We start from the raw sequence: 13839 nt of genomic DNA, 5'->3' as shown, positions 1-13839 counted from the left end.
ACTTGTGGTTGCTCGAAGCTTGCGGTTGCGTGAAGGCTTCTGGCTGTTGCCTTGTCGTGGCGTTTGTTGGCTGCTTTGTAGGCTGCGCTGTGGGCTGCTATGTAGGCTGCGCTGTGGGCTGCTATGTAGGCTGCGCTGTTGACTGCTGTCGTGGCGGCTGTTGGTTGTTGTGGAGGCTGCACCGTGGGCTGCCGTGTTGACTGCGCTGTTGACTGCTATGAAGGCTGCGTAGTTCTAAGATGGGGTCACCAATGTAGGCGGGGTAGCGATGTGTTGACAGCGCTGTGGGCTGCTGTGAAGGCTGCGTAGATCACGTCGGGGTAGTACCAATGTAGGCGGGGTAGCGATGTGTTGTCAGCGCTGTTGTTCGACTAGGTTCGGAAGGTCTCTGGATACGGCAGTGTGTTGCTGGCTCGTCCGGCTGGTTGATCTTCCAAGTCCGCGTAGTGTAGTGGTGGCTGGTCAGGAGCTGTATGTTGACTGGTCTGCTGCTGTGTGTCGACGCTTGCTGCTGTGGGTCGACTGGCGTTGTTTGGGTTGTACCTCCTTTTATAGTGTTTCTGGAATCGCCTGACCGATGGTGGTGGTTTGTTGATGCGTAAGAAAGGAATGCACTGTTGTCGAGGCGTAGAATTTTCTGGAACGCTTGATGGAAGTGGTTATTGATGCGTACGAGCATTTAGTTGTTGATGCGTACGAGAGGAATGCTTTCGTCGAGGCGTAGTATTTTCTGGAATGCTTGATGGAAGTGGTCGTACGAGCATTTAGTTGTTGATGCGTACAAGAGGAATTTGCTTTCGTCGAGGCGTAGTATTTTCTGGAATGCTTGGCGCTGTTCCGCTCGATGTATTTTGTTGTTGCGGAATATTCTCGAAGGTTTCGATGACGATGACGACGACGAGATTCCTACACTAGTTTTTAAGTTAAATACTGCAAAAGCAAAAAATCTGTAAAACTTGGGCGTTTTTTAAACGTTCATATCTCATAAACTAGAGCAAGCCAACAAAAATCATTGTCATATTCAAACTCAGTGGGTTGGTCTTAGTAAAGATTGATTTAGTCTCCGCCCCGGTATTTTTTATGTTGCTCAGTGTAATTGACAATAATAATAATCCTTGTCAAAATCAAATAAGTATTTTTTTTATTTTTATTTAAAATATGAAAGCCATATCTTTTCATCGTTTCATGAATTGTTCCGTGGTTGTAAAAATATTAAGAACCACTGACACTTTATCATATATCATATACCAACACATTTTTTCGGCTTTTCATAACTTACACATTTTTCCGGGAAACGTAGATATGATTGAAAAAAAATGAAAACTTTTTATCAAACAAAAAGCCGATAAAAACGATAAATGACTTTTGTAAAAATTTCAGTATCGGCACTAAACAAATATACAGTGTTCTCTCGGTTATCCGGACTTATGATAAGGCAGGCACGGATAATTGAAATACAAAGATAATCTTGATTATTCACTTTTAGTTTGTTTTCAAATACAATTACGTATGTCTTAAGAAAATCTGTAATGTTTTTGAGGATATTTTTCTCAATAACTTTCTCGCGTAATATAATACAAGTTTCTTCACATATTCATCATCATCATCATCTACAGCCATTCACCATCCACTGCTGGATGAAAGTATCTCCAACACGCTTCCAATCATCTCTGTTTTGCGCAACTCTCATCCATCTCATCCCACACATTTTACTAATTTCGTCTACCATCTTCCCAGTGGTCTTCCTTTTACCCTTTTGCATTCTCTCGGGTACCATTCTAGCACTTCTCTTGTCCACCTTTCGTCCCTTTTTCTAGCCACGTAGCCCGCCCATTGCCATGTCAATCTCTTCACTCTATCCACTACTATCGTCATACTTCTCACCCACTTATTCCGTTTCTTGTCTTTCCTCGTTATGCCAAGCATATAGCGTTCCGTACTTCTTAGAGTGCTTTGGACTTTATGAAGCATCTTGGTGTTTAATATCCAAGTTTCACATCCATACGACATCACTAGCAAAACGCATTGATAAAAGATTTTTTCTTCAGACAGCGTGGTATTTTCGATTTTAAAACAACATTCATTCGTCCAAATGCACTTCATCCTAATTTCATACGTCTCTTTATTTCTTCTTCATTACTACATTTTATCATCTATTGTGATGCTATCAGGCGTGCAATAGTTATTGAACATTAGTTTTGTCTTATCTACGTTAATTTTTAATCCTACTTTCTCTGTCCAGCAGTGTTAGTCTGTTTAGTAAGTCAGCAGTCAGCAGAACCATATCGTCTACGAACCGAAGACGACTTAAGAAGCGACCGTTGATACTTACTCCTGCTGTATCCCAATCCAAGTTCCTGAAAACTCACTCAAGTACCAGATCGAATAACTTGGGCAAGATGGTGTCTCCTTGCCTTACTCCTTTTCCTATTCTAAATCGATCCGTATCTGAAAAAAGTTTGACCGAAGCTGTAGAGTTCTTGTGCATATATTGCAGCTAACAGTCCCACATAGGGTTCTGGCACTCCATGTGTTTGTAGACCGTTAAATACTGCAAAATTTATTATAATGTTATAATTAGACCTCAGAATTTGACCAGAGCGGTATCCTTTTGGGGTGGGGCAAGTTGCCAGTGGGACCGTATCTCATAAACGAGACGACACAGACAAAAATCATTGTCATATTCGAATTCAATGTGTAAAACTTAGTAAAGATCGATTGGTCTCCGCTCCAGTTAGTAAAAAACGTGATTTTTTGTTGCTCAGTTGCTATCAACCAGTCAGTTTCGTATTGTGACCATTAATTCAGTTTTTTTTTTCAGATTGCCATTAATTTAAATTTTTCAGATATTCTCTCATCTCAATCTCTTTGGAATCCAATAAATTTATTGTTAACTCTGCAAAAAAATTCTATAGAATCAATGCTACCAGCTATATGTACTTAAGAATTTAAATCAAGATATTGTTGCTCCATCTATAACATCCAGTCATTTTGTTGAAAAAGTTATAAGACCAGCATTATAACGTTGTTTCATTGATGAAATACATAATTTATGTATTGCATTCTTCTTCCTCAGACCCTGCACACAATGCAATGTAACTTTATCACTTGATACTGAAGCTATTATATTTTCGATTTATTTTCACTGGGGCCTTTGTATATACATATGTAATAGTGAACACCATATTATTTCTTGAATTTTGTCAGTGTTGTCATATAGCGTATAAGAATTATGCTATATGGCAATTCATGCACGATGTCGCCACTCGGTCACGCCACTCCAGGTAAGCCATGTTTATTTACATACGTTGTTTTGTATGAAAAAGTCAACTATAATACATAATATGATGTTTATTCGACAAATCAATTTAGAAAAATCCAAAAATATATATTTTTGATGCTTCTTTTGATGGTTCGGTGATTACTGGTCACAAATTACTCGTCACAAAGTCACTAAAATCTCTATAACAGAACATCTGGCAGCCGAAAAGTCCATCATACTAACGATAACTATCATAGTAACGAGAACTTGAGTGCCAAATATTGTGTATTCGCGATTTTCATGGCAAAAATTGTCTTTGTGACCACCCCAATGTGACGAATAGTCCAATTACCTCTTTTGATATGCGCGAATATTGAAACTACAATTTTGGGCACAAACCCAAATACGCATTACAACTAACAAATTCACTTTTCGTTTCCTATATAAGAAAAAAAAATTTCGCAGACATTATAAATCTTTTATTGCTATCAACACAGCATAAAATTCTCGAAATTAGTATCCCAAAACAATTACACGTCATATTTATTATGGTAAACGGCACATTTATAATATGGAGCATTTTATATTGCAACTAAGATTCTCAAAAGCTATGAAAAAAATTATAAAATAATTAGTTTTCCCTGAAGGGTTGAAAATTTTTTTTGTGGAATACACATTATATATGTAATATTCAAGATATTAAAATAAAATTTTTGTGAAGAAAATTATACCGGGAAAAGGTGAATAAAAGAATTACGCATTTTCAAAAAATAAAGTCAGGACTGAAGAGGTTAACTTGGTAAAAAATTTTGCTTTTTTAAAAGCTATTCGTTTTCAGAATGCTTTTATTTTATTTGAAAGATGATCCTAATACTAAATAAGTCTATTTTGAATTGTCTATTTCTACATACATGTAAGTCTATGAAGTCTATTTTGATAACAATTCAAGTCATTCGAGGTTTTTAAAATCTCATTATTAGAAAGATTTGAATAAAATATTACCATAAAATGAAAGGATGTATTTAAAAAAATATTTGTTTAAACCATTATCCATATTTTTAAACAAAAAAATCCAATTATCTCGAAACGAAACATACGTACATATGACTTCATATAACCGGCACATACATACATATGTATGTACTAAGATACAATATCATACTATATGTTTTGATATTTTATAATTTGTCATGTCATTAATATTTTGGCGGATTATTGGGACATAAAAAATACACAGGTATAACAATAAAAAAATATATTTTGTGGCGTTTCAATATATATGTATGTATATAAATAAATTTACTCAAACATGCAATGATTTTTCTTTAGTCATCTTCTACAAGTATAACTACATATATAACTACATAAGCACAGATTTCCAACCCATGGATTGCAAGTATTTTATTTTTAGGTAAATTTGGCGGATATTCCAGGTTAGTTGGTTATTTTAAAAGGGGATGAAAACTTTTAAAATGTTAGAAACTCATGCTATGAAGGCTATATTATTTTCATTTATTTGTTATACTTACGTTAAATCCCACCTGCTACTGCATACACGACTATCACAAAAATATAACATCGGATAATGCCTCAGTACAATAGCAATATTCCTGTACCGTGGCCAGGCTGTTTAGTAATAAAAATATAATAATTGAAATAAAACATTAAATAATAATACAGTGAAACCTCAATTTAATTAGATATTATTGGCGTAACTATTAAAAACCCTGTGAAATCATTACTTTTCTCTCAGTATTTAGTCATTTTTCGAAGATAATGACACTTGGATGTCATGTCCTGAGTTTATTGTCTTATTATCTTCAAAACATTAATTTATGCTATACATAATACTAAGTATGTACTTTGGTTTTGGTGCAAATATTAATTGGTTGTGGCTATTTGCAGGTACTATATTTGCGACAGACACAAATCTTTCTGCGCATGCGCGTGGACTGTCACCGTCAGCGTGTTTACTGTTGAAATTTTGTTTTAAACCTCTTAAAATTTAGTTCGAACTCGTAAAGTGACGTAGAGTAAAAAATATAATCCAAATTAGTTAATATTATTAATTGTTAGAAAATTATTATCATATACAACGTATAATACCTACATACAAGTACAAGCCGCGAACTAGCTAAATGATATAAATCTATTATAATAACGTGCGAAATTTATTTGCCTCATGTATAATGAACGATTGATTAAACAAGTCTAGAATACATTATATGTAAGAAATTATAATCGGATTATAAGTTCACGCGCATGCGCAGAAGGCTTTGCGCCTGTCGCAGATATAGTACCTGCAAATAGCCAATAAATCGCAGATATAGTACCTGCAAATAGCCAATAATTCGCAGATATGGTACCTGCAAATAGCCACAACCATATTAATTTTTCAAAATACAAATCATCCAATTATTTCCACCCAACTTATTAAGTCATAAGCAAAGATGAAATAAGGCCCGGTCCTCAATTTTGCATTGCATGCCATAATTTATTAAATCAAGATTTTACCGTAAAAAACCAATATTAGCAATTGTAAAACAAATCAAATAATTGTTCATTCCCATTGTTATCCACTTTTACAATTAAATAGTTGACTATTTGTTTTTTCCGTTGCCTGGTGGCGATTTCAAGTACAGTTTTGTTCAATTTATTTACAGCTTGAATATCACATCCATGTCGATGGAGCAATTCCACAACAGGAAGTTTGCCCCGTTCCCGAACAGCCGAATGCAACGGACTATCACCGTCACAATCCAACACATTCGGATCAGCTCCCTTCTTCAACAGCAGCTTGACAATCTTTAAATTATTCTCAGCCGCAGCCGCATGCAACACTGACTGACCGTTGCCATCACATATTTTAATATCAGCACCTGCTTCCAAAAGAGCCATCACATTATCGTATCTATCGGCAGACGAGGCCTTGTGCAAGGGAGTACGACCGTCCTCATCCACCGAATTGGGATCAGCTTTCAACTCGACCAGCGATTTGATCGTCTTTTTGCTGACATAACGTTCTGAAACATAATGCAGTGCAGTCTCTTTAAATGCGTTGAGAGTATCGACGGCGAAGCCTTTTTGAATGAAGAATTTCACAGCGTTCATATTGTCTCGGGAAGCAGCGCGGTCTAACGGAGACCGTTCAAATTCGTCAAAGTGTTTGCAGTTTAATCCTTTCGAAACGATCATCTTAAGCACATCAACTCTGCACGAAAGCGCCGCATAATGAAAAAGATTCTCCTTATACAAACTGACCGACGTAGCAACAACCCCTTTATCCAAAAAGAAGTTCAAGGCATCGACGCATCCTCCTTTGGCTGCATAATGAACCGGTCTTTCGTTGAATTTATTACTAACATTTATATCAGCGTCACAATTGAAAAGGATTTCAATGATTTTAACATCGCCCCGTGCAGCAGCTATATGCACAATGGTATCCTCTCGAGGTCCCATTCTAACTTGCAAAAACTCCTGATTAATTTCACAACCTTCAGTTACGATCTCGGTACACTTTTCACAGCTTCCCTGATTCATACCACTCACTAAACGCGCAAAGTATATATGAGTTTCATTATCAGTTGGCTTTAAGATTTTAACGATGTCTTCGTATCCATTCATAGCGGCCTCGTCGACTGGCTCGAGATTGATCCAATACTTCGGCAAAGTGTTTTTCATACCATACAGGAATTGCACCACATCTTTATGCCCATTAGAAGCAGCCACGTGTATCGCCGAACTATAGTACACATTTTTCAAAAGTGTCCCTTTATTAACAAGGAACTTAACGACGTCAATGTATCCACACTTGGCCGCTATATATAACGGAGTTTCCCCGAACTTATTCCGACAATTCACATCGATTACACTATTCGAATACTTCAAGATGTCACTGATCTCATCACAGTCGTTTCTGTATCCAGCAAAAAGATGTATCGCACTGCTTTTACTCTCGCCATAGTCCGATTTGAAATAATGGTCGTCTATCAATTGGGAATACTTACGGGCGTATTTCCACACTGACATGATACTGTCTATATAATCATAGCCGTTTAATAATGCCAATGCCTCTCCCAACACTTTTTCTTCCTCGGCTTCAGCTTTCAAACGGTTTCGGGTGTATTGTTGAATCAAACGATGCACTCGTACTATTCCCTGACCGTAATCAATTAAGGAATATACATGCAACAGTTCAATAGCTTGCCGTAGCTTCTTGGTATCGGTTTCCAAGTCTGAAAATAAGTCATCAGCTGGAATGTTCTCTGGCGAAAGGTAAGCTATTATATTGAAAATATTCAAAGCCAGTTTTCCCTGTTCTGGATCTTCCTTTATCTTTTTAAATGCTATATTCAAAGTAATCGCAACTTTTTTACTATATTCACACAATGAATCATTCATTCCCAGGTTTAATGAATTTTCTTCTTTAAAATACAATTCTTTATAGTCTTTAATGATGAATTCTTGTGGACCTCTTTTATCGATATTCTTTCTCCTCAGTTTTATATAAGCTATTGCGTGCCCTAAAACTAGAGGCAACCTATCTAAAACCTTCACAAACGCTTTAACTTCGTCTACACTCTCGTCTTTTAAACTATTATTGACAAATTTCACAGCTTCATCTTCAGTTAATCCTTCTAATCGAATCATACGAATGTCTCTTTTATATTTTAAGTCCCAATCCTGATTGCAAGTGGTAATTAAAGTTGAAATATTCCCACCAGTACCTCTAAAAATTACATCTTCTATAACAGCATAATTTTCAACGTTGTCCAATATAATCAGTGAATTTCCTTTATCTTTGAGATGTTCATAAACATTCTGAACTATGACTTTTAAATCCACAGCCTGTTTTGATATTTCAATTTCGACATTGTCAATCTCGTCAATTATCCGAATGCCCAGTTGGGTGGCTAAGCATCTGAAATATTTATCAACAGTCTCTCTCTTCTCGGCATTAATAAATATTGTGTTTAAATAATGATCGGATTGATTATTTGCGTATTTTATAGCCAAGTCTGATTTTCCGATTCCATTGACGCCCCAAATGCACACTGCTTGTGATACAGATGTGGATTCATTGTCCGTAAAAGTCTTGTGTATATTTTTCAATTGCTCTTTTCTTCCGCAGAAAAATTTCACATGGTTTAATACTCCAAATTTCAATTTATTTTTCGTAGGCACAATAGGTTCTTCTTCTAGCATTAAATCGCAGAGTTTCTTTCCTGCAAATTGTTCTGCAATTGAAAGGTATGTTCTTCTTTTGGGTTTTAAAGTAGCTTTAATTTTTTCATATTCTTTTTTCAGTAATAATTTTATTTCGTTGTAATGATTCTTGTTCTCCGATTTTACAAACAAGTCATTCTCTAATTTTTTAAATGCCTCATTGATTAATTCCATAATCCTTTTTACTATATCTTCTTCGTTTATTTCCCTTAATGTCGTCTCAAACTGATCGTCATAATAATCTTGTGATCGATAGTATCGTAAATTCTTTTTATTTTCACCAATGTCTGATGTAAGATTATAATCATTCCGAAAATTTTCTTCATTAAAAGGCTTACGATAATAGTATTTTGCACAATCTGATAGTTTTCTTTCATGATATTTTTTAATATCCCCATCTATTTCAACTACGCCAGGTTTTTCATATATGCTTGCCGTGTGCCAAAGTCCATAATTAGACTTAATTTTATAGCCAGGTTTTTTCCTCCTTACATACGGAATACTCGGTAAATACGTGAAACCTGTTTTAAGTGTAGCCATTTCAGGTACATATTCTCGTTTTGATTTTCCAAAAACGACATTTCTCACCTCCAATCTCTTCTTTGGCAATTCTGACGTGGAAACGGAGTCGTCTTTAAAGTAATTCAAAAATCTATACACTGCATCTATCGCCAGATTTCGTATGTCCTTTCGGTAGCCCTCAATTTTTAAGAATTGAAATTCAAAGCTTTGAAAGACATCGATAGCAATTTTAACAAAAAACTCTCTTCCTTGAGTTTTATATGTGTTAAAATTGTATACAATGTCTAAATAGTTGTAGCTTTCGATGCCGTTGAATTCAAACGGTGAATCTTCCACTTTTTTGGACAAACTTTCAATGCCTGCAATTTTGATCTTTTTCGCAGGAGTGCCGACGACCTCTTCGAGTATTTTTTCCAGGTGACAGGCGGGTTTTAGATCTCCAAATAAAAATTTATGATGGAACGTTAAAGTCGCTTCTATCTCAATCACAAACAACGTGACAAATGAATGAAGACGATCCTCTAATATTCTCAACTTAAATTCAACATCTTTAGGAGTATCTTCATTGCCAGCCATCGTTTTCCTCAAATTAAATTTACAGATGAGCCGTAGATCTGAAATAAATTTATTATATCACAAAAACTGTCCAATCCATATAAGTCGGTCACTTGTGCAATATTTTAAGGTTGTGGCTATATATCTGCCAATTATTGGCTATTTGCAGGTACTATATCTGCGACAGGCGCAAAGCCTTCTGCGCATGCACATGAACTTATAATCCGATTATAATTTCTTACATTTAATGTATTCTAGACTTGTTTAATCAACCGTTCATTATACATGAAGCAAATAAATTTCGCACGTTATTATAATAGCTTTATCTCATTTAGCTAGTTCGCGGCTTGTACTTGTATTTAGGTATTATACGTTGTATATGATAATAATTTTCTAACAATTAATAATATTAACTAATTTGGATTATATTTTTTACTCAACGTCACTTTACGAGTTCAAACTAAATTTTAAGAGGTTTAAAACAAAATTTCAACAGTAAACACGCTGACAGTGACAGTTCACGCGCATGCGCATAAGGCTCTGCGCCTCTCGCAGATATAGTACCTGCAAATAGCCAATAATTCGCAAATATGGTACCTGCAAATAGCCACAAGCATATTTTAAAGTTACAAATAACTCGCTTCTACTCAAATAGCAAGTATGACTATTAACTTTAAAATCCTATCTTCTCCTCTACACGAACTTTGAAAACTTGATAATAATTATTAATTGAATAATTCAAACCTAGAATTGATACTCAGATGGAACACTCGCTGGTTTCAATTAGAAATGGACATTTCTGAAAAAGAAATTTTTATACAATTAATTCCTTTCGAAGACAAAAACAAATCAACATTATTAATTTTGAATGAAATGTAATATTTCGTTTTTACTCACCTCTGAAGCATGTTACAACCAATGCAGGCTAAATGAGACAGGTTACCTAAAAATATTAAAAAATAAATCATAATATATAAAGATCAATAGAAATTAAATAAATAAATAAGTATTAAATAAATCTTAATATATAAAGATCAATATCTGTATGTAAATCAACAGATTTCAATTTATAATCATCAAAATATGTATACAAAATCTCACAATACTATAAATTGGCATCCTTAGCCATATTATTTTCAATCTTTACAAAATACCAAATACATATATACCTAAAATTCCTACCAGACATCTCCGGATGCACTCAAAAATAAAAATAAAATTATTTCAGTATCAATACAGCCTTGGTTGAATCAAGCGTTTGGAATGTTAAACGATTTATATGATTATAATAAAAAGAAAGACCATTTTTAAACTAAAACTGAAAAGAAATCAAATGAAATTAAATACAAATTGTAACTAAAACTAGTAAGAGTAATACGAAAAGACCAACACAATTGATAAGATAAGATAACAGCATACGGGGTAAAAGTCGATAATATTCGATTAGCTCACTTGGCGGGCACTTTAAAGCCATATTGAATTTATGATATTATATAAAAATACATAATAAGGATCACATATTGATCAGGATCAATGCAGTACATACGAATTGAAAACGTGGGAGAATTTTAAGGAAAGCATTTACAAGTGTAGAATGTGTCTTTTCATTACCGGAATAAAATCCATACACATATAAAATGAGTAAATAAAACCCAAAAGGACTCGAACATCAACTAAACCACAGAATTTCAATAATAAAAACTAAGCTCAAAGTTTAACTTGAAGCTAATAATCTCGTTGAAGAAAACGATTCACATTATTTGGTCGCAGTGAGAGTTTTCCACAAATCACAGTCAACGAACGTTGAAGTTAGTAGCTTCTATGATGATTTTAGTAAATCGTGACAGATTCAAACATGAACGATTTTCTTTGGAAATAGGACAGTACCAGCATATTTTCTAAAAATATGATACACACAAAAAGCAGGAGTTTCCCGCTAAAAATGGCATGTATATGATCAACCCACAGTTTACATCCATACCTAAACATAGATTACTCCAAACATTAGATCCATTTGGTAACCGTAGACATAATTTAACCGTTTGCCCGCGGCTGTCTTCCATAGAATTTCTGAACTTTGCACGCGATTTTGAGCTTTATATGCGCCAATTTCAACCGTTTTAAGGTTCAAAATTGGTTGAATATATTAATGACAGTTGAATGCCATTTATTCAATTTGCTTAAAATGAATATATACCAGTCAAAATTAGTGGTTTTGTGGAACCATACTGAAACCTCGTTTATGTGACGTCACATCTTCATACAATTATGAAGAATGATTATTTGACAATTAATCCAAACTACGAGATATATTTTGTATTTTATTGTTTAAAATAATACTTTATGTGTTAATTAACATATCTGGTTACTTGAGTAAATATTAAAATCTGTATTTAAGGTCGAAAACTCCATTGCCAAATTCGCGAAAAAGGTACCGCACCGCGTACAGGGCTTGTTCGCTATATTTATTGCCGCAAGCAAAGGGTTAATATACATTATAAAAAATGATATTAAATTTTCGAAACGTTAAATTGAATACAGTAAAAAGTGCACATCAAATTAAACACCATTCCGAAAACCATATGTATTTGGAAATGTTTTCAGTGAAACTGATTTGCATTCATATGTAAATTCTAGGTATGTAACGGAAATATAAATAGGACTGTGATGGCTAAAATGCTCAGAAATGTTTCTAAACTGTTGAAAACATTTGGCAGATTGCATTGATTAAAGTATAGGTTAATAAGATAAATTAATCACCAAATGTGGGCAGAAATGACAGTTAAAATCGAGCGCAGATGTAAACCAAGGTGAATCACAAGAGACTGTCGCTTACTGCCTATTGGTTTTGATAACAATCCAAATGCCCCTTTTTAAGCCCCTTTTGTCGTACAGCAGGAATCTACTGTAAGCATTTCATCATATCTATAGTCATTTTGAATTTCGCCAGAAGATTATGTTAGCAAAATAATTAATTTGTGTCCAATGACCACATGACCAATTTTGAGAGTTCGTTATTAAATTCAACACTCTAGCAGCCGGTCATTGCGTAACTTTATATTATACGAAGGTCCGATCCCATGCCATTGCGTGTTTATTGCATTGTTCGAAGCAGTGACATCTCTTGTCGCTATAAAATATCTTTATGATGTGGTTCTTTCATGTAAATAGCACTGTTCGACAAATGACGACTTTTTTTTTGGTTCAGAGACGAGATATGACTTTTCTTATAGAATTATGCCCAGTGAACACGAATCTGGTAATAAAAAATGTTGATTGGCTCGAGAAAAAATGTTGTTTTATAAATCGCGCGATTTTTCTATATCTTCGTGTTGTTCGGTCGATGTCTCAAAATCTGTCAATTTCCTGTTCAAAATGAATATTGGAATCTATAGTCTGGTATTTTATCTTCCATTTGTAGTACGTTTCAGCTTTCAAATCTCTCTAAGTAGTCATCCAATTCAAATCAAAAGTCAAAAGTACGTATTTTCACTTGGGATTTTTTCCCACTGTTAATACTATTTTATATTGAGTTTTTTTCTATTGAAACATGTTTGAGATAGTGTTCTGACCACACTATTTTTTGTTTGCGTTTAAAAGGGTTAATTGGAAGTGTGCTGAGTTTTAAATCGGTAAAATTGCGAGCAAAAAGCTCGTACTAGTGTTTACTCGTATTTACACGAATCTGAATTGAATTAATAGTGATAATGTATTAAATTATATTTATATGAGAATTAAATAAAATTCCACTTAGAAAAATCATATTTCGATTAATCTTGTGGATTAATAACAAAAATTCGTTTATTTTATCGAGGTAAGCCAGTTATCAATTAGGTTTTTATTTCTTATTTTATTTTTTTAAGTGTACAAATATTACATTAAAGTGTTCTGTTTTTTTTTTCAATATATTAGGAAATGTTTTTAAATGATACAATATATTTTATAATTTTATGAAATACTTACGATAAATGCTCATTTGTTTTATAAAATACGCATTTAAATTGTCCCCTTTCTTTTTCAATCTGAAAATTTAGATTTTTCATTTTAGGATTTTTTGGCAAATACTACGTATAGTTTTGGGATCTCGTTTTATTAGACATAATTTAAAAAATAAATATTTAGTAACACCATTTATGAATCACATAAAATCTAGAATTAAAAAAGTAAATAAAAACATTTTATTTTTTTGTTTCCGTATGTTTTCATAATACTAATCTTTTTTATTAACTTTTTATCTCAAAAATTGTGTTACAAAGCATTGAAAATCATCTATG

At 33.9% G+C, this 13839-nt stretch overlaps 2 protein-coding genes across 6 annotated transcripts in view; both read right to left on the bottom strand.

The window, feature by feature from the left end:
• Positions 1–13839, bottom strand: part of LOC143910016 (uncharacterized) — a 358729-nt gene that overhangs the window by 36197 nt on the left and 308693 nt on the right. The gene's annotated exons all lie outside the window — the stretch shown is intronic.
• Positions 5028–12425, bottom strand: LOC143910014 (uncharacterized). 5 transcript variants are annotated; one of them, XM_077428343.1, is made up of 4 exons: positions 12326–12425; positions 10463–10508; positions 10310–10364; positions 5028–9624 (listed from the first exon to the last, which is right to left on the bottom strand). In XM_077428343.1, the coding sequence occupies exon 4, from the start codon at positions 9584–9586 to the stop codon at positions 5792–5794; it is 3795 nt and encodes a 1264-aa protein (XP_077284469.1). In that variant the 5' UTR covers positions 9587–9624; positions 10310–10364; positions 10463–10508; positions 12326–12425; the 3' UTR covers positions 5028–5791. The 5 variants fall into 5 exon arrangements, with proteins under 5 accessions (XP_077284469.1, XP_077284472.1, XP_077284473.1 ...); XM_077428346.1 differs by having other exon boundaries at positions 5028–9737; positions 10152–10364; positions 12326–12406; XM_077428347.1 differs by having other exon boundaries at positions 5028–9724; positions 10163–10364; positions 12326–12406.

This window comes from Arctopsyche grandis, chromosome 3, assembly GCF_051622035.1.
Source record: "Arctopsyche grandis isolate Sample6627 chromosome 3, ASM5162203v2, whole genome shotgun sequence".
Classification (NCBI taxonomy): Eukaryota; Metazoa; Arthropoda; class Insecta; order Trichoptera; family Hydropsychidae; genus Arctopsyche; species Arctopsyche grandis.
Note: the sequence above shows the minus strand (reverse complement) of the source record. Positions and strands in the feature narration are given on the sequence as shown.